This window comes from Oncorhynchus keta, chromosome 10 (assembly GCF_023373465.1).
Source record: "Oncorhynchus keta strain PuntledgeMale-10-30-2019 chromosome 10, Oket_V2, whole genome shotgun sequence".
Lineage (NCBI taxonomy): Eukaryota > Metazoa > Chordata > Actinopteri > Salmoniformes > Salmonidae > Oncorhynchus > Oncorhynchus keta.
Window position 1 is genome coordinate 56,423,148 of NC_068430.1, and position 19,456 is coordinate 56,442,603.

Genomic DNA, 19,456 nt, shown 5'->3' on the forward strand with positions numbered 1-19,456 from the left:
CATCTCTCTCTTTCACACCTGGGTCCAAATTCTATTTGAAATATTTCAGATACTTTTTGTTGTTGTTGTTTTGTTTACTTTAGGCTGCCTGGAGTGCCGCGTTGCTGGGCTTTGTCATTTTTATTTGTATTGCTTCCATTATGCCAGAGCGAAGTTCATTGACCACAGATAAAGTATTGAAATCATTTGGAATATTATTTCAAACCAGATCTGGAGAGGAGAGGCTAGTGGGAAGGTAGGACTGGACCCGGGGCTTGGTTGGACCCAGGGTATGAAGGGGGGTGAGTACCGGAGATAAAGGTTTTGATTAGACAAGCTTAGAATTGGAATGGAATGGGCCTCTGTTGATGCGATTGGAGATGAGAGGATAGCTATCTTTCTCCCTCTGTCTCTCTCGCTCTCTTCCCCCCCTACTCTACATGGCCTTGGACAATTTCTACAGAGTGAGCTGAACATGCATCGGCACCCATCTAAATGATGTCATGCTGTTGTTGTCTACTAGGATAAGCATATAGAGAATGTGTACAGTGCAGTAGCGATCTCACTCGTTCGTTCACATCTCAATTACTGACTACTTCCTGCTGACCTCTTGCCAGGTCCCCCTCAACTCCTCAAGGGTCTTTTCCTGCTTTAATAAAGGTAAATGTAAAAAATGTAATAGAAATTTGGGGAGGAATGGCCTGTTTAAGAAGACGATGTCTCTCTGTCCATCCTGTACCACACACAGCCGCGTGCGTTCATTCTCATTCATCTCCATTCATTCCAATTCCCCATTCTTTCCAATTTATTCCAGGTAGTACATAGAGTACTAGGGCATGTCAAGGACTCCAACTCTGCAGTATGTGTAGCCACTCGGGGCAACTTCAAGAAGCAGTCTCTATAGAAGGCCCAAGTGTTGTTAGTGGAAGTGCACAGAAGGTTTGAAGGAAGCGGGCCCTAAGCGGTAGTGTAATGGGAAGAGACCGGGGCTCTGGACTGGAGAAAGGGCGCTCTCGGTCAGAGTTGGTCTTTGGTCGGACGTGACAGCATTGGGACCGCTGAAGAGGAGGGGGAATATGTTAGGAAGGGAGGAATGGTGAAGGCACAGATGGAGAGAATAAAGAGCGGGTGGTAGAAAGGGAGGGAGCTGAAAGGGCCACAGAGGTTGAGAAACGAGCCGAGAGGCCGAGAGGGAGAGGAAAGAGGATAGCAATCACCATGGAGAATATGATAATGCTGGTTTCATGGGCCCATCCATCGGGAGGTGTATCCATTGCCTCCTCTCCTTGTCCTACAGATGGATATATATTGAGCGAACACAGGTCAGTTTCAAAGGGTATGACGTGTCCCGCCCCCCAGCACTGTTTGTCTCCCTTCTTATCACCAATCAGTCAACGTATCAAACAGACCCCCAGTCATCGATCCGTCTAAGCCCTTACAAGCCAGTCAATAAGGACGCTAGCCTGGTTTTGATAGTCCTGCAGCCGGCTAGCTTAGCAACACAAACCACCGCTGCACTAATTCCCCATATATCCCCAATGGAAGCCTATGCCCTATTGCTGGGCTAAGTCGCTAGGCTACAATACACGCTCATGACTCCTCTATAATACATTCCCTCCCGTCCGTTTTGATTTCCGATGCCATTCCCGGCCCGTATCGATTTCTGCAGCGCGGGTTCCATGTGAGCACAGATTAAACCGCGCGGCTGATGGAGGATGATAGACGTTTATTGAAATGGGGCGCTGCACTAATGCTAGGGAGAGTCGCGTAGAGTGTGGGGGTGGAGACTGACGCTCTGATGACAGGGAATAACTGTAGCGCCGTACTCAATCTCATCATAACCTGCTGGGAGTCAGCTGGCTACGTGACAGATGAGTTCTGACAGGCAAGCTGAGCTGATTCAGTGCTGCAGTCACCCCCCTCTTCATCCTACCTCCACCCCTGTCCTCTGGTCTAGCTTCAAGATTTTCTTATAACCCTGCACCGACACAACTCATTTACTATTCAGCGTTTAAGCCTGTGATTGATTGGAAATGGGTATGTAAATGCTGGACTAAAGCAACCCCCCCCAGATCCATGATCGAAGAACACTGCCCGAAGGGACTAGATAATCCACACCAGGGGAAGATCCGCCCATCTGTGGTAGAAGTCTGTGGTGTCCCCCCGTCCCTCAGTTTATTTCTGGAGGGTCCTCCATGGCCCCTACCGCCATTTTCATTTTAAAAAAATCACTTGAGTTTATGGTAAATGAACGCGTATATTAAAAGCTTTACGGGGGCCTTTGAGCCATCGGGCGGCCGTCACAAAGCCTGTTAGCACTGCGCTTTAACAGAAGGTGATGGCATGTACGGGTACTGAAAAATCAGATTGGAGAACAAGGGTGGAAACTTTATAGCCGGAGATCTGTCGTCGTCTATAAATAGCTGAGCATGACAAAAGGAAGGAGACGGAAAGTGGGATTGAGTTCCATCTTTGGTTTCAAATTGTAAATAAGGAAGCAAGATGGCGGTAGTTTGAGGTCATTCACGCGACGAATGTAAAAGAGCCTACGGGAATGCTCTTTTATTACCAGAGGCCGACACTCACACACTCCTCGCCACTCGTTAAAACAGTGGATTCCACATGCGAGAGGGGTCTTATATCATCGAGCCGATCCGCTGCGAGAAGTCTCTTCCTTTTTCTAACATTCTTCAGCACCACTTCATTTCCCTCTGCGTCCCGTCCGGGCAGCTGGCCAACTGCTCACTGGATGCTTCTGGGAACCGAAGATAACTGTCCTTCAGGCTAGAATATACGGCACATATACACTAAGTTTGGCGTTCACTTAGAAATGTCCTTGTTTTTGAAATTGACATCAATTTGATCAGAAATACAGTGCAGACATTGTTAATGTTGTAAATGACTATTGTAGCTGGGAAGTTGCTGTGGAATATCTACATAGGTGTATTATCTACAGAGGCCCATTATCGGCAATCATCACTGCTGTGTTCCAATGGCACGTTGTGTTAGCTAATCCAAGTTTATCATTTTAAAAGGCTAATTGATCATTAGAAAAACCCTTTTGCAATTATGTCAGCACAGCTGAAAACTGTTGTCCTGATTTTAAATAAAGTAATACAACTGTCCCTATTTAGTCTAGTTCAGTATCTGGAGCATCAGCATTTGTGGGTTCGATTACAGGCTCAAAATGGCCAGAAACAAAGCAGTTTCTTCCGAAACTCGTCAGTCTATTCTTGTTCTGAGAAATGAAGGCTATTCCATGCGAGACATTGCAAAGAAACGGAAGATCTCGTACAATGCTGTGTAGTACTCCCTTCACAGAACAGTGCAAACTGCCTCTAACCAGAGTTGCCTCTTCAATGTTGACGTTGAGACTGGCATTTTGCGGGTACTATTTCATGAAGCTGCCAGTTGAGGACTTGTGAGGCATCTGTTTCTCAAACTAGACATGAATGTACTTGTCCTCTAATGTGTTTTTGCTTGCGCATGTTTGCGTTTGACAGTGCTGCTCCCAACCAATGGTAGTAAATGTTACATGTTGTAGAGGAAACAGTAGGATTCAGCCCTATGAGGGTATCTGACTCTCTTATGTACAGTCATTTAGCAGACGCTCTTAACCAGAGCGGCTTTTATTTATTTTATTGCACTTAACCCTAATTGCTCCTGTAAGTTAAATAAAGGTTAAGTGCCTTGCTCATGAGGCACGTCGGCAGATTTTTCACCTAGTCGGCTCGGGGAATCGAACTAGCAGCCTTTTGGTTACTGATCCAAGTCTCTTTAACCGCTAGGCTACCTGACGGCTCCCACCAAGTCACCACCTCTCCACAGGAATGGTGGACACACACACACACGCACACGCACACGCACACGCGCACACACACACACACACAGGATCACATTGATACTGTTCATGTGAACCCCCCCCTCCCCTCCCATGACCGTCTCCTGACACACATACTTGACCAGGCCCATCTCCTTACCCCTCAGCCTGATGAAGTCCCTACCATATGTCCCATTTCTAGCTTCCTCCCTCTCCTCATCCCCCTCTCCTCATCCACCTCTCTCTCCCCCTCTCTTGTTGTAAAGTGAGCCTCCACTTGGCTCGCCTCCAGCTGGCCTCTCTGTGTGTGTGTGTGTGTGTGTGTGTGTGTGTGTGTGTGTGTGTGTGTGTGTGTGTGTGTGTGTGTGTGTGTGTGTGTGTGTGTGTGTGTGTGTGTGTGTGTGTGTGTGTGTGTGAGTGAGAGACGGCGACAGAGGATGTGTCGCTGATTGCCCAGGTGTGTCTCCATGCCTGTGTGATCCCCTCACCCTGCTCCAATGACGACCCCTGGGGGGGGAGGTGTTCAGTGGTCTTACTTACCGTTTTAGAGGGATCCGTTTCCCACCACATGATTTTAAGGGGAGCCTGCAGTAGAAACAGAGTACCCAGCCATCATATCAGACACACGGGGGAGGGGGAGGGGATCCTCTATTGCTAGACATCTGTCATCAGCCTACTCTAGAGTAGAGGGTTAACTTACAGGCTGATCCTGTGGAACATGCATCAGCAGGCTGTTACCTCTAATCGCTGTGAAGTAGTTCCACACACGCGCATGCGCACAGTCACATTTGCACACACTCATACTGTCGCTCGCTGTTACACAGTCCTGCACATACATGCTTGCTTTTACACCCGGGTGCTGCCCGTGTGTGTCATCCTACTAGCATGGTGTGCACTTAATTTCTTTAATCTGGTTTGGAATGCTAACAGCATTCTCTCTCGCTCTCATTTCCCCCTCTCTTTTTCTGTCTCTGTCTCTGTAGGTGAGCAGGGTACCAGTGGAGAGCTGTGAGCAGTACACCACCTGTGGCCAGTGTCTGGGCTCCAAGGACCCCCACTGTGGCTGGTGTGTCCTTCACAATGTGTAAGTTCACGCCCGAGGATGAGTGTACCCAATGGTTGAGCAAAGTCATCATCTCCTTCAGCTTTTGTGAAATGGACAGGGCAAAAACAAAATCTCAAGATATAATTTTGAAATGTCACCGTTACTCGACGGCTTCTCTGGAACCAGGTGCTCGTCTGGGTAAAGCATTATCCCAGAATTGAAAAGGTGACTGCGTCTCCTAAAATAAGGTGACGTTTGTTATTGCTGTCTTTCTTTGGGAGATGCCATCACCTTTTCGTTAAAAAAAAAAATTCCCGTCGCTTTCACCTATTTCCAGATACGATGCTTTTTGAGTGCAAGAGTTGAGGCAAGTAGGCTACATTCGTGAGTATCGGGACTCGGGCTCTGTGTTAGCCTTATGCTAGTTCCGTTAGCATGAAAGCTTTTTTTTAAGTTGTTGCCAGAATACCATAGACTCTTCCATCGTCAATATGATCTGGAGATAAATTAATCAACCTGTTAGTAGCAGAAAACATTGCAGTGCCAGGTGTCCTTGTCGACACTAGAAATGTTGCAGTGACCGTATCACTGCCACACCGGCAGTCACCACAGCCGCAGTAAAATTCCATGTGACCCAGTTGAGTCGCGGTTAATCCCATCTAATGCACCCCTGGTAGTACCCAACTCTCTAAATGACCGGCAGGTCACTAACGGCCTGGTACTCTGTCCCCTCTAACCACTCTGACATCAGCGCAAATGCAATGGGGAAAACCACATCAAACACGCATCGTCGAAAACAAGTATCACGCTTTTAGGAGTCACCTCGCTGTGACCGATCAATTTGAAGCGGAGAAGTTCGACAACCGGAATGGGGAAGCCTGGTCGTTTTGTCGACGACGTTGCTTTCGAAGCCGAACACAACGGCTCTTGCTAAGGTGATGATTCATTCAAAACACCCATATGCATATTAGAGCTGATGCGTAAGCAAAAACAACCGAATTAAAATAATGATTGTGCCTTTATACAACACACAGCCCTACTCCATATTACGCAAGACAGGAAAGCATTAAAATAAATATACAGATTTTTAAGGTATCTTACACAGTTGGTCTCACTTACGCTCCGTGCCCGACCTCACTTACGCTCTTGTGGCTGAATGGAACAAAGTCCCCGCAGCAATGTTCCAACAGCTAGTGGAAAGCCTTCACAGAAGAGAGGAGGCTGTTATAGCAGCAAACTATACTGTATTATATTAATATGGAGTTTTGCTGCTATAACAGCCTCCTCTTTTCAGGGAAGGCTTTCCCACTAGGTGTTGGAACATTGCTGTGGGGACTTGCTTCCATTCAGCCGCAAGAGCGTAAGTGAGGTCGGACACTGATGTAGGGCGATTAGGCCTGGCTTCGCAGTCGGTGTTCCAATTCATCTCGAAGATTTTCGACAGGGTTGAGGTCAGGACTTTGTGCAGGCCAGTCAAGTTCTTCCACACCGATCTCGACAAACCATTTCTGTATGGACCTCGCTTTGTGCACAGGGGGCATTGCCATGCTAAAACGTACTTGTAATTTATGTTAAGTGAGCTAAACATTAAACTTTTGTATATTTTTATATAAAATAAAATCTTAAAGTACTTACTAATGTTGCTGTCCCCACAACAAAAATACTTATAATACAATTTTGTCCTTAAAACATTTGAAAATAAATACTGTAGAATTCCATTCATTCCTATGGAGGACTGTTTCTCCTGGGGAGTGCCAATATGGCCGACCGGTGGCTTCAAAGCCCCCCAATGGCCAATACATAGCATCGGCAATCCAGGGTCTCTATACGTCATTGTTGCGTGTGTGCTTTCGTGCGTGTTAGGAAAGCATAGTCGGTGTGCGACTTCTCATCACACGCAAAAGCTATGTAAGATACACCTGGTGTCACAGTGTGTTTCTCTCTCTCTCTCTCTCTCTCTCTTTCTCCTGCTGGCTAACATGACTTCAGGGTGTGTGTTTATGGGATGTGTGTGTGCTGGTTTGTGTGCGTTTGTGAACGTGTACAATTTGGGCTCATTGAAAGGTGAAGTCCTCACGCAGCACTGTGTCTCCAGTGTTGGCAAAACACCAGTTCTTGCTGTTCGCTCCCTTAATTAATGCTTCCACCCGCGCAGCAACAACAACGACTCGTCACTCCATCTGACCGGCAGGTGTGCGTGCGTGTCTTTTGCATGAGCGCGCGTGTGTGTGTGTGTGCATTTTCATGAGGGGGGTGATTCTAATTTTAATTGAAGATGCGAACGAGGCCAGCAAAGGCGACGGAAATGCAAATCAAGATCAACTCGAGACGCTGCTGACCTCCAGTCACGAAGCTGTTGACCTTCCCCACTCTCGACCGAAACGGAGCGCGCCGCTCATTTCCCGTTCGATGGCATCCCTCGATCTATTTTTAGCCCACAGAATGGCATGTATTTACGTTCTGTGTTTTTGCCCTGTGGCATTAGCTTAATAGAGTAAAACGTCTCTGGGTCGTTGGCCGTGCGACGCTCGACGTGGTAGGAGAGCGGCCCTCGCAGCAACGCTAGAGTTAGGTTAACAGACACACACGAGCTAAAAGCTTATATGCTAGCACAGACAGACAGACAGACAGACAGACAGACAGACAGACAGACAGACAGACAGACACTTACTTGCTCTCTCCTCATTCTCACCCCACTCAAGAAGGGGGTTGAGAGAAGGCAGGTCAATACCTGTTTAACTCCCCAGGGATCTTCCTTTAGGGTTTAATGAGTAATGTGGTCTGCAAGCAATATCCCCATGACGTGTGTGTGTGTGTGTGTGTGTGTGTGTGTGTGTGTGTGTGTGTGTGTGTGTGTGTGTGTGTGTGTGTGTGTGTGTGTGTGTGTGTGTGTGTGTGTGTGTGTGTGTGTGTGTGTGTGTGTGTGTGTGTGTGAGATCCAGTGGGGAGTGGTTGGCAGCCAGGATTCTGCTGAGTGGGAAGGTTGGTAAATCAAGGCTAAGATGAGGCGCTTTGCATTTCTCCCTCCCTTTCTTTAAAAAAAAAAAAAAACTTTTTATTGCCGAGCCACCCGAAGTGTCAGTTCAGCGCATTTTCTATTACCACTGAGACGTGTTTTTGTGACGGAGAAGGTGGTGTGATAGCTGGTGGTGCAAATTGGAACGTCGGTGCACTGGTGGTCTGGTTTGTTGCAGATGTCTGATCATACGGCCGCCGTTTCTGACGTGTGCGTAACGTGGCGTGTCATCTGTCAACCACTGTGAACGCCAAATAAACCCGTGTGTGTTATTTCTGACTCTGTCCTCTCCTCCAGGTGTTCCCGTAAGGTCGGGTGTGAGCGTGCGGATGAGCCCCAGCGCTTTGCCTCGGACCAGCGTCAGTGTGTGGAGCTCAGCGTCCAGCCCAAAAACATCTCTGTCACCATGTCCGAAGTGCAGGTGTGTGTGTCTTACGTGTCGGACTCGTGTGGGAATGTTCCCATAAGCCAAGTCTCATCGAAGACCTTAACATGTTCCCCACACTTACCTTGGCCCTCAACCTGTTCCCAGGCTACGTTCCGAACATTTCCACCAGCTCACCACTTTGCACTTAGTCAATGCATGGTACGCTAGTGTGGAATATTGGAACAGAGCCCGTTTAGGTCAGCAGGTCCTCACGTTGACGTGCCGTGTTGCACGTCCCCATGTAAACCAGCCATATATTTACGTGTACATATATTCTCATTCAACCCTTTTCAGATGTGTGTGTATTAGGTAGTTGGGGAATTGCTAGATTACACGTTAGATATTGCTGCACTGTCGGAACCGGAAGCACAAGCATTTCGCTACACTCGCGCTAACATGTGCACGTGACCAATAGCATGTGATTTGATAACCCGCGTTAATAATGCGTGTCTTGCGGGGTGTCGTTCCAATTGCTACGCTAACACTCTAGCACCCACACTTCATTCTCAGCTGTATGCTAAGTGCTAAGCTAGCGTTTTGGAACCGAGCCCATTTAGGTCAGCAGGTCGCCACATTAGCGGTTGTCCGTTATATGGTATATATAACATGGGGGGGGGCATATTATATGTCCCCCCACCCCCACTTTAACTGTGTTCTATAATGTATCCCATAATATTTCATTGATTTGTCGCCAGCTGGTGCTGGAGGCGCGTAACGTCCCCGACCTCTCTGCGGGGGTCAACTGCTCCTTCGAGGGCTACGTGGAGACCGAGGGACACATCCAGGGGGGTCGCATCTACTGCCTGTCCCCCTCGGCCCGTGACGTCATCCCCATCACCCGCGACAAAGGTGAGTTACTCCGCCTGGTCCCCGGCGCCTCTGGCGTACGCCGATGCCATGGTTTCCCAGAACCTGCAAAGGAAGGGACTGTGGCGCCGATAAGGATGTCGCAGGTTCCCGAAAGTGGTGGCTGGTGAAGGGAGTAATGGGGAGATGGAAGGAATGGAACGGTGTCAATGTGTTTAATACCTTTGCCACTCCTTTCGTTCCAGCCATTACAATGCCCTTTATTGTCCTACGGTGTTTGTCTCCATGATTTTGCCTTGAACAGAATTGCACATTTCATGGCTTTATTTGGATAGCTCAGTGTTTCTGTCACTACCCATGTTTGGCCCCTAATTGTTCCCCAAAGCACCAAATACAACTCTATATTTATCCTCTCCAAAGTGACACTTAAGAGTGTTCAGAAGTGGGTCCCGTTTACCTTGCATTATGCATCGTTATCAGTTCTAGCGTGATCATGACACCACTGTTGCCTGTAACGCCTCTTCAAAAACCCCGAGATGAAGGAGCCGTATATTTAGATTCCCCCAGAAGTGACACGTTTAGACTGAAGTTCCTAAAGCAGATTTCTTATCGGCCATTATGCGTTGTTATCAGCTCTTATGAAATCTAGTGGTCCCTGTGATTCTTGGAGCTATTTTTACCCCCCTGCTTACAATCTCCAGGGTCTCCAATGCATGACATAAATGGCGTGTTGCTAAGCGACGTGCGTGTCTCTTGCAGGGGACAAACGGGTGGTGAAGCTCTACCTCAAGTCCAAGGAGACGGGCAAGATGTTCGCCGGCGTGGACTTTGTCTTCTACAACTGCAGTGTGCGCGCGTCGTAAGTTCTCTAGCGCTTTGTTGTTGTTGTTGTGTTTAACGTTCAGGTTTGGCCTTTTTCTCTGCATTCTCCCTTTTTTCTTCTCCCCCTTCTTCTTTCTATCTCTTTTTCCCTCTGGTCCCCTTGTGTTACACTGCCCCTTGAGAGGACGCTGTAAGCCTGGGCGCCCGTGTACACACGCGCACACATCCCCATCACAGCCTGTGACCTCCGTGCACGTAGGTGGCTGAGTGCCGATTCGAGACCTCCATATACGACCAGGTTCAACGGCTGTAATCCGACTGTAACTGATGATAATATCATTAGAATTCATACTTTGCCATTGACAGTCCCTGGTATTGGTTCCCAAACGCGCTCCTGATGTCTAAAATAGGGGCGGCAGGTAGCCTAGTGGTTAGAGCGTTGGGCCAGTAACTGAGAAGGTTTGCTGGGATCGAATCCCCGAGCTGACGAGGTAAAAATAAAAATGGGTCATTCTGCCACTGAGCAAGACAGTTAATCCCCCCCGGGGTGCCGATTTTTATCCCCCACCAATCTGATCCAGAGGGGGTCGGGTTAAATGCGGAAAACACATTTCAGTTGAATGCATTCAGTGTTGGGCAAGTAACCGAAAGGCTAGATATCCTCCTTTCCCTGAAAATATCTCATTACCCGGGTAATACATATTCAAATACGTATCAAAACCTGCCCAGTGAAATCATCTTTGTGTCGTCGTTAGTGTTTGGGTTACTTCAAAAACAACCTCTGTTTCCCCAACCCAGGCTTTAGCCATGACTGGAGGGACCAGCTTAGTAAAGATCTGAACCACAACCAGCCAGGCAGGACCTCTGGGGGAGACTCTCCCCAGGGCAGATAGACTTATGCTAGGGTATTAGTGTGGACTAGACCCCCCCCACCCACCCCTCCCCTGATTTGGGTATTAGCCGCAGGGCAGCAGATGGCTAGGGGGACCCACAGGTCCCTCAAAGCCGAGTCAAGTGTCCCCCGTGCCAGTCAGACGAGCCTCCTTGGAGAAAAGGGCCCCATCGTGGTACCAACCCCCCCACACACACACACACACACACAAAACACATACACACCCCACTAATTAGTTCAGTAGGGTGTGGTATTAACAATGTCAAGCTCGTGGGTTCGATCCCAGCTAGGGCCTCTAAAGAAACCTCTTTAATTGGTAACGCTACTGTGACGCTGGCGCTGCTTCTAGTCGCAATATTAGCCGGCCGTAAACCCGCAAATATGATAAAGGACTTGCGTAACGGAGTTGACATCATGTCTACAGTATTAGAGCTGATGCACGTCTATGCAGACGACAGTGATCGATGCTGATTGCCGAGTAAATCCCATTGCTTGGTAAATCTAATCCAAGATGTTGGTTACGGAGTGGTCATTTTTTTTTTTTTTTTTGTAATGATACCGAGTTGACAAGGAAAGATGCTGAGTAAATCCTATTTGGCTGGCACTCGTGCCTCCGGACCACTTTTTTGCTGTGGGCATCTGTGCTCGGGCGTCTGATGATGAGATCAGACTGGTAATGTCATTTCCGTAATGACTCGGGCACGACTCGAGGGAAAGATGCTCTCAACATTTCAAGACCGCGCGATCGTTGTTTACCCGAGATGAGTTCTACTGTAATGGGGGGAGACACACAGTGCTTTACTCTTATGTACGCACGTGCAACACACACAACACACACACACACACACACACACACACACACACACACACACACACACACACACACACACACACACACACACACACACACACACACACACACACACACACACACACACACACACACACACACACACACACACACACACACACACACACACACACAGACCCAACCTCCAAAAGGAGCTTGAATCATTTCTTGCTGTTCCACCATGGATGTTTACATGCATAATGGAGTTAAAATCGCTGTCGCTAAGGGATATGCTCGCTCAATGTTGAAAGACATGGATACATATGGATATAGTATCTACCCCACTCCAACCGTACCCGCCATGTACCCAAAAATATGTACCCCCCCCTTCTTATTTATTCTACTGATTATGTCTTGGTCCCGCGCTTTTAAAACATTCCATAAATTTGCATAGCAATATTCATCTAATTAGAGATCCCACTGTTTCAGTTAAGGGTGGAGAAATTGAAATAGAAAACCACCCGCGGCCATGATTACTTCTTAATTCAATATTTCCATTAATTTTTTTTTCTTAAAAAAAAAAAAATCTCCCTCCCATTTACGATTTATTAGGACTAATGTGGATAGTTTGGCAATAAAGTAGGGTTTGATGTCTCTCTATAGAGAAGAATGAAGACCTCTAAGCACCTTTTTTCCCCCTGTGGTTAATTTGGTTCAGGTAGTGACTGGGTCGTCTCTTGTGTGATTGAGCGTCCTTACGGTCTAATTCGGTATAGAGACACCGCAGGTGGAGGTAGACGGAGCCAAAAAGAGGTAGATATTTTGAGGGTGTGGCAATATGAACAAGACTTTCCCATTTGTCAAGGTCCAAAATACTTTGTACCCACCTGACCGTGACGTTTGGGGCAAGTGCACTCAGGCGCGATACGCAAGCACTTGAAATAAAAGGCACCTTCCCGAAATAAGGAATTTGATCAAGTACATCTTGCCAAATACAGTCCACCTCAGGCTGATAAATGTTATAAAACCCTATAAAAAAACCTATTATAAAAATAATCAAACCGAAGCTAGAGAGAAATCAAAGCCTATTGTGTTGGGTATCCCCCAAGTTCAAAGACTTGGATGCTAGCAGGGGGGGTGGTGGTGACTAGCGAGTTACTGGGGGGGGCAATACTTCTAGGTCAATGGAGGAGTGGTCGGGGGTCCCCATGTGGGAGCCTCAATGGCCTCCTTGAGTGGGTAGAAAGGTAACCCCCTTTCCTATTAAGCCATGTAACTGTTATTGAGGTATTGAGCTCGTTCTTCCTTGGGGAGGTAAAGAAGGGTTAGATAGTAGGGGGTTGTTGCGTGCTGCTTTCCTGCTCGTTATACCAAAGTCTTAAGTCTGCGAACGGCACGCTCGTTTTCCATGATGAAGAAATCAAAGGATCTTTGTCTGGTAGATGCATAGCCTACATTTAACCAGTTTGGGGATTTGGCTCGCGCCGGTCCCCACTTTATGGACCGTCATACTGTGCTATAATGGTAATTTCAAGTGTTCTTTGTCCAGGCTAAACACATAGCGAACCAACCGCTAGGCTAACTAGCCCTTAATTAAACTTGCGTTTCAGCCTTGTGCAAACCTAGCCTAGCTTAAGCCTAATCAACCCTCCTTGCATTTTTTTTTATTTAACTTTTATTTAACTAGGCAAGTCGATTAAGAACAAGTTCTTATTTATAATGACGGCCTACCGGTGAACAGTGGGTTAGCTGTCTTGTTGAGGCGCAGAACGACATATTTTTACCTTGTCAGCTCGGGGATTCGATCCAGCAACCTTTTGGTTACTTGCCCAACACTCTAACCACTACTCTACCTGCCGCCTGATTTGATGCTGGAGTAAGAGGCCTAAAATGTCCATGCAGAAATGTAGTTATAAGGAAAACTCGTAGCTAGCCTAGCCTAGCCTGACCTAGCCTGCTCCCATTTGTTTATACAATGATGAATCTCCTTGCTTCTCTGATGTCAGATTAGTGGCCTGTGATTTCCATTGCTCATTTTAAATGGACAGGCTCTCTCAGCACAAGGCTAAATTGGTCAATTAAAGGCGCTTTGGGATTGAATTAAAGTCTTGGCCTCTGATCCTTACGAAGAGGGAGGGGGGGGCAAAATAATCTGGGTAACGTTTGATGGATTCAGATCGTGTGCCACTTTAAGAGCTTTGAGTTAAAGCCCTGTTACTCACGCCGGGCCTGGAATCAGGAAATTCCGTTTTACACAGAGAAGCGCACTTTGGTGCGTGTTGTGAGTGTTTTGGGGATCGATTGAGCTACATTTGTGAGTTAGGTCCCCACAGATCATTTCAGATGAGGAGTCGGCGAGAGGATTTCAGTCTGGTTTTTAGGTTGTTCATCCGCCTTGGATGCATTTTGTGTGTTTTTTTATTTATTACATTTTTTACACAATTAATCTAAAAAAAAAAAAACGTTAAAAAAACAATGATTTGTTAAAGACGGTCATTTGAGTTGATGATTGAGTTGACGAGTGTGGTTTGTTGACAGGCAACAACTGGCTGACCGTGTCAATACATAGACATGAGGTAATAGCACGGTCAGCCTTAGTTCTCTGTGCTGAAATCATTAGCTTGGTAGGCAGCTGGTGGCAAAGCAATGGAGGAGCAACATATCGCACCGCTACCATCCAGAAGGCGAGGTCAGTACAGGTGCATCAACGCTGGGACCGAGAGAAACCGCTTCTATCTCAGGGCCATCAGACTGCTACACAGCCATCACTAACTCAGAGAGGCTGCTGCCTACTTGGAGCCCCAATCACTGGCCACTTTAACAAATGGATCACTGGCCACTCTAAATAATGCCACTTTAATAATGTTTAGAGATCTCACTCATATCACATGTATATACTGTATTTTATACCACCTATTGCAGCTTGTCTATGCCGCTCGGTCATTGCTCATCCATATATATTTATATGTATATATTATTATTCCATTAGATTTGAGTGTATTAGGTAGTTGGGGGATTGTTAGATGACTTGTTAGATATTACTGCACTGTCAACTAGAAGCATAAGCATTTCGCTACACTCGCATTAACATCTCCTAACCATGTGTGTGTGACCAATACAATGTGATTTGATTTCTATAAACCAGACAGAAGAGCTCCACCCCCCCTCTTCCATACCTCTGTCCCAGGAGACTTCTATACCAAGCTCTTGGCTACACCCCTCCCTCTCTTTCTCTCTCCCTATCTCTCCCTACGTTTTCCATCTCTCACACGATCCCTGGCGTCTCTCTCAGGGGGATCCACCTGCTTTTGCTCTCTTCTCTCTGGGCTCTCTGCTCATCACTCGCCACCTCTGGGCGCCAAGGCCGAAGTGGGCGCATTTACATAGCAAGCGCTCTTAGCTGGAGGATGAAATGGGGCTTTAGACAAGAAGCGAGGGAAGGTTTAAAAGCCGCGGGGAGAATGGAAGTAGAGGAGGAGGTGAATACTGTTGAGAGAGGGGGTTAAGTAGAGAGAGAGGGGGGGGTAAGTAGAGAGAGAGGGGGGGGTTAAGTAGAGAGAGAGGGGGTTGGGTGTAAGTAAGAGAGGGGGGTTAAGTAGAGAGAGAGAGAGAGAGAGAGAGAGAGAGGGGGTGTAAGTAGAGAGAGAGAGAGAGAGGGGGTGTAAGGAGAGAGAGGGGGGGTGTAAGTAGAGAGAGAGAGGGGGTAAGTAGAGAGAGAGGGGGTAAGTAGAGAGAGAGAGGGGGTAAGTAGAGAGAGAGAGGGTAAGTAGAGAGAGAGAGGGTAAGTAGAGAGAGAGAGGGTAAGTAGAGAGAGAGAGGGGGTAAGTAGAGAGAGAGAGGGGGTAAGTAGAGAGAGAGGGGGTGTAAGTAGAGAGAGGGGGTAAGTAGAGAGAGAGGGGGTAAGTAGGGGGAGGGGGTAAGTAGGGGGAGAGAGAGAGAGAGAGAGAGAGAGGGGGGTGTAAGTAGAGAGAGGGGGTGTAAGTAGAGAGAGGGGGTAAGTAGAGAGAGAGGGGGTAAGTAGAGAGAGGGTAAGTAGGGGGAGGGGGGGGTAAGTAGAGAGAGGGGAGGGGGGTAAGTAGAGAGAGAGGGGGTAAGTAGAGAGAGGGGGAGGGGGTAAGGAGAGAGAGAGAGAGAGAGAGAGAGAGAGAGAGAGAGAGAGAGAGAGAGAGAGAGAGAGAGAGAGAGAGAGAGAGAGAGAGAGAGAGAGAGAGAGAGAGAGAGAGAGAGAGAGAGAGAGAGAGATGTAAGTAGAGAGACAGAGAGAGAGAGAGGGGGTAAGTAGAGAGAGAGAGAGAGAGAGGGTAAGTAGAGAGAGAGAGGGGGTAAGTAGAGAGAGAGGGGTAAGTAGAGAGAGAGAGAGGGGTAAGTAGAGAGAGAGAGAGGGGGTAAGTAGAGAGAGAGAGAGGGGGTAAGTAGAGAGAGAGAGAGGGGTAGAGTAGAGAGAGAGAGAGGGGGTAAGTAGAGAGAGAGAGGGGTAAGTAGAGAGAGAGAGAGGGGTAAGTAGAGAGAGAGGGGGTAAGTAGAGAGAGAGAGGGGGTAAGTAGAGAGAGAGAGGGGGAGGAAGTAGAGAGGGTAAGTAGAGAGAGGGGAGGGGGGTAAGGAGAGAGAGAGAGAGAGAGAGAGAGAGAGAGAGAGAGAGAGAGAGAGAGAGAGAGAGAGAGAGAGAGAGAGAGAGAGAGAGAGAGAGAGAGAGAGAGAGAGAGAGAGAGAGAGAGAGAGAGAGAGAGAGAGAGAGAGAGAGAGAGAGAGAGAGAGAGAGAGTGATGGGGGTAAGTAGAGAGGGTGATGGGGGTAAGTAGAGAGAGAGGGGGTGAGTAGAGAGAGAGGGGGTGAGTAGAGAGAGAGGGGGGTGAGTAGAGAGCGAGGGGGGCTAAGTAGAGAGAGAGGGTAAGTAGAGAGAGAGGGTAAGTAGAGAGGGGGGTGTAAGTAAGAGAGGGGGTTAAGTAGAGAGAGAGGGAGAGGGGGTAAGTAGAGAGAGAGCGGGGGTAAGTAGAGAGAGAGAGAGAGAGAGGGGGGTTAAGTAGAGAGAGAGAGAGGGGGATGTAAGTAGAGAGAGAGGGGGGGTGAGTAGAGAGAGGGGGTGAGTAGAGAGAGAGGGGGTGAGTAGAGAGAGGGGGGTGAGTAGAGAGAGAGGGGGTGAGTAGAGAGCGAGGGGGTGCTAAGTAGAGAGAGAGGGTAAGTAGAGAGAGAGAGGGGAGGTAAGTAGAGAGAGAGGGGGTAGGTAGAGAGAGGGGGGTAGGTAGAGAGAGGGGGGGTGAGTAGAGAGAGAGAGGGGGTTGAGTAGAGAGAGAGCGGGTGGGGTGAGTAGAGAGAGAGAGGGGGTAAGTCGAGAGAGAGAGGGGGTAGGTAGAGAGCGAGGGGGTAGGTAGAGAGCGAGGGGGTAAGTAGAGAGAGAGAGGGGGCTAAGTAAAGAGGGGGCTAAGTAAAGAGGGGGGCTAAGTAAAGAGGGGGGGCTAAGTAGAGAGAGAGGGGTTAAGTAGAGAGAGAGGGGTTAAGTAGAGAGAGAGGGGTTAAGTAGAGAGAGAGGGGTTAAGTAGAGATTGAAAGAGAGGGTAAATTGAGAGAGAGAGGGTAAATTGAGAGAGAGAGGGTAAATTGAGAGAGAGGGTAAATTGAGAGAGAGGGTAAATTGAGAGAGAGGGTAAATTGAGAGAGAGGGTAAATTGAGAGAGAGAGGGAGAGAGTAAATTGAGAGAGGGAGAGAGAGTAAATTGAGAGAGAGAGGGAGAGAGAGTAAACAGAGAGAGAGAGGGAGAGAGAGTAAACTGAGAGAGTAGAGGGAGGGAGGGTAAATTGAGAGAGGGAGAGAGCGAGAGAGAGAGTAAATTGAAAGAGGGAGAGAGAGTAAATTGAAAGAGGGAGAGAGGGTACATTGAGAGGGAGGGACAGCACTCAGAAAATCTGGCCCAACCAAATCATCACAAAACAGAAAGATAAATATATCACCTATTGGAAAGACAACACATAAAATCAAAGTAAACTTCAATGCTATTTGGCTCTAAACAGACAGTACATGGTGGCAGACTATCTGACCACTGTGACTGATAGAAAACTGAGGGAAACATTGACTAGGTACAGACTCAGTGAGCACAGTCTGGCTATAGAGACCGGTCGACACAGACCAACCTGGCTGCCCAGAGAGGACAGGCTGTGCTCACTCTGCCCCCGGGGAGAGGTAGAGACAGAGCTGCATTTCCTATTACACTGTGGCAAATACTCAGACCTACGAGAATATTTCTTTCCAAAAAATTATAATTCAATACAAAGAATTTGAAACTATAAAATCAAAATAAAAAAATCAAAGTCAAAATGTGCAGTTTTGGCAGCCAAATATGTGTCCTCCTGCCACAACCTGAAGGACGGCCAGTGAAAAGTGCAAAGTAATGTCGATAATATTTCCCATCTTGTTTTGTTTTCACTTTCATACCACATCATGTGTCTTCTCAGTCATGTTGACACTGGACTACTACCATTGCTTTAATGTATTGTTGTTCTCATTCATATTGTTGTTGTAGTTGTTGTTAATGCTAATCCCATGTCCACTACTCTATTATTATTGCTGTTGGTCCTATGACAATGTAAGTAATAAACTTGCCATGTCAATTTAATTTAATTGAGAGAGAGGGTAAGTTGAGAGAGAGGGTAAGTTGAGAGAGAGGGTAAGTTGAGAGAGAGGGTAAGTTGAGAGAGAGGGTAAGTTGAGAGAGAGGGTAAGTTGAGAGAGAGGGTAAGTTGAGAGAGAGGGTAAGTTGAGAGAGAGGGTAAGTTGAGAGAGAGGGTGGGTAAGTTGAGAGAGAGGGTGGGTAAGTTGAGAGAGAGGGTGGGTAAGTTGAGAGAGAGGGTGGGTAAGTTGAGAGAGAGGGTGGGTAAGTTGAGAGAGAGGGTGGGTAAGTTGAGAGAGAGGGTGGGTAAGTTGAGAGAGAGGGTGGGTAAGTTGAGAGAGAGGGAGGGTAAGTTGAGAGAGAGGGAGGGTAAGTTGAGAGAGAGGGAGGGTAAGTTGAGAGAGAGGGAGGGTAAGTTGAGAGAGAGGGTGGGTAAGTTGAGAGAGAGGGTGGGTAAGTTGAGAGAGAGGGTGGGTAAGTTGAGAGAGAGGGTGGGTAAGTTGAGAGAGAGGGAGGGTAAGTTGAGAGAGAGGGAGGGTAAGTTGAGAGAGAGGGAGGGTAAGTTGAGAGAGAGGGAGGGTAAGTTGAGAGAGAGGGAGGGTAAGTTGAGAGAGAGGGAGGGTAAGTTGAGAGAGAGGGAGGGTAAGTTGAGAGAGAGGGAGGGTAAGTTGAGAGAGAGGGAGGGTAAGTTGAGAGAGAGGGTAAGTTGAGAGAGGGAGGGTAAGTTGAGAGGGAGGGTAAGTTGAGAGAGAGAGAGGGAGGGTAAGTTGAGAGAGAGGGTAAGTTGAGAGGGAGGGTAAGTTGAGAGGGAGGGTAAGTTGAGAGGGAGGGTAAGTTGAGAGGGAGGGTAAGTTGAGAGGGAGGGTAAGTTGAGAGAGAGAGAGGGAGGGTAAGTTGAGAGAGAGAGAGGGAGGGTAAGTTGAGAGAGAGAGGGAGGGTAAGTTGAGAGAGAGAGAGGGAGGGTAAGTTGAGAGAGAGAGAGGGAGGGTAAGTTGAGAGAGAGAGAGGGAGGGTAAGTTGAGAGAGAGAGAGGGAGGGTAAGTTGAGAGAGAGAGAGGGAGGGTAAGTTGAGAGAGAGAGAGGGAGGGTAAGTTGAGAGAGAGAGAGAGAGGGAGGGTGAGTTGAGAGAGAGAGAGAGAGGGAGGGTAAGTGGAGAGAGAGAGAGAGGGAGGGTAAGTTGAGAGAGAGAGAGAGAGGGAGGGTAAGTTGAGAGAGAGAGAGGGAGGGTAAGTTGGGGGAGAGAGAGAGGGAGGGTA

The 19,456-nt window shown here is 47.8% G+C and overlaps 1 protein-coding gene across 1 annotated transcript in view; it reads left to right on the forward strand.

Annotated features, from left to right (window-relative positions):
• LOC118389002 (plexin-A1-like) overlaps positions 1-19,456 on the forward strand; it is a 302,199-nt gene that overhangs the window by 157,773 nt on the left and 124,970 nt on the right. The window contains exons 5-8 of the mRNA XM_052527317.1: positions 4,783-4,883; positions 8,158-8,281; positions 8,983-9,136; positions 9,854-9,953. Of these exons, the coding sequence (XP_052383277.1) occupies positions 4,783-4,883; positions 8,158-8,281; positions 8,983-9,136; positions 9,854-9,953 (479 nt within the window). The remainder of the gene's footprint in view (positions 1-4,782; positions 4,884-8,157; positions 8,282-8,982; positions 9,137-9,853; positions 9,954-19,456) is intronic.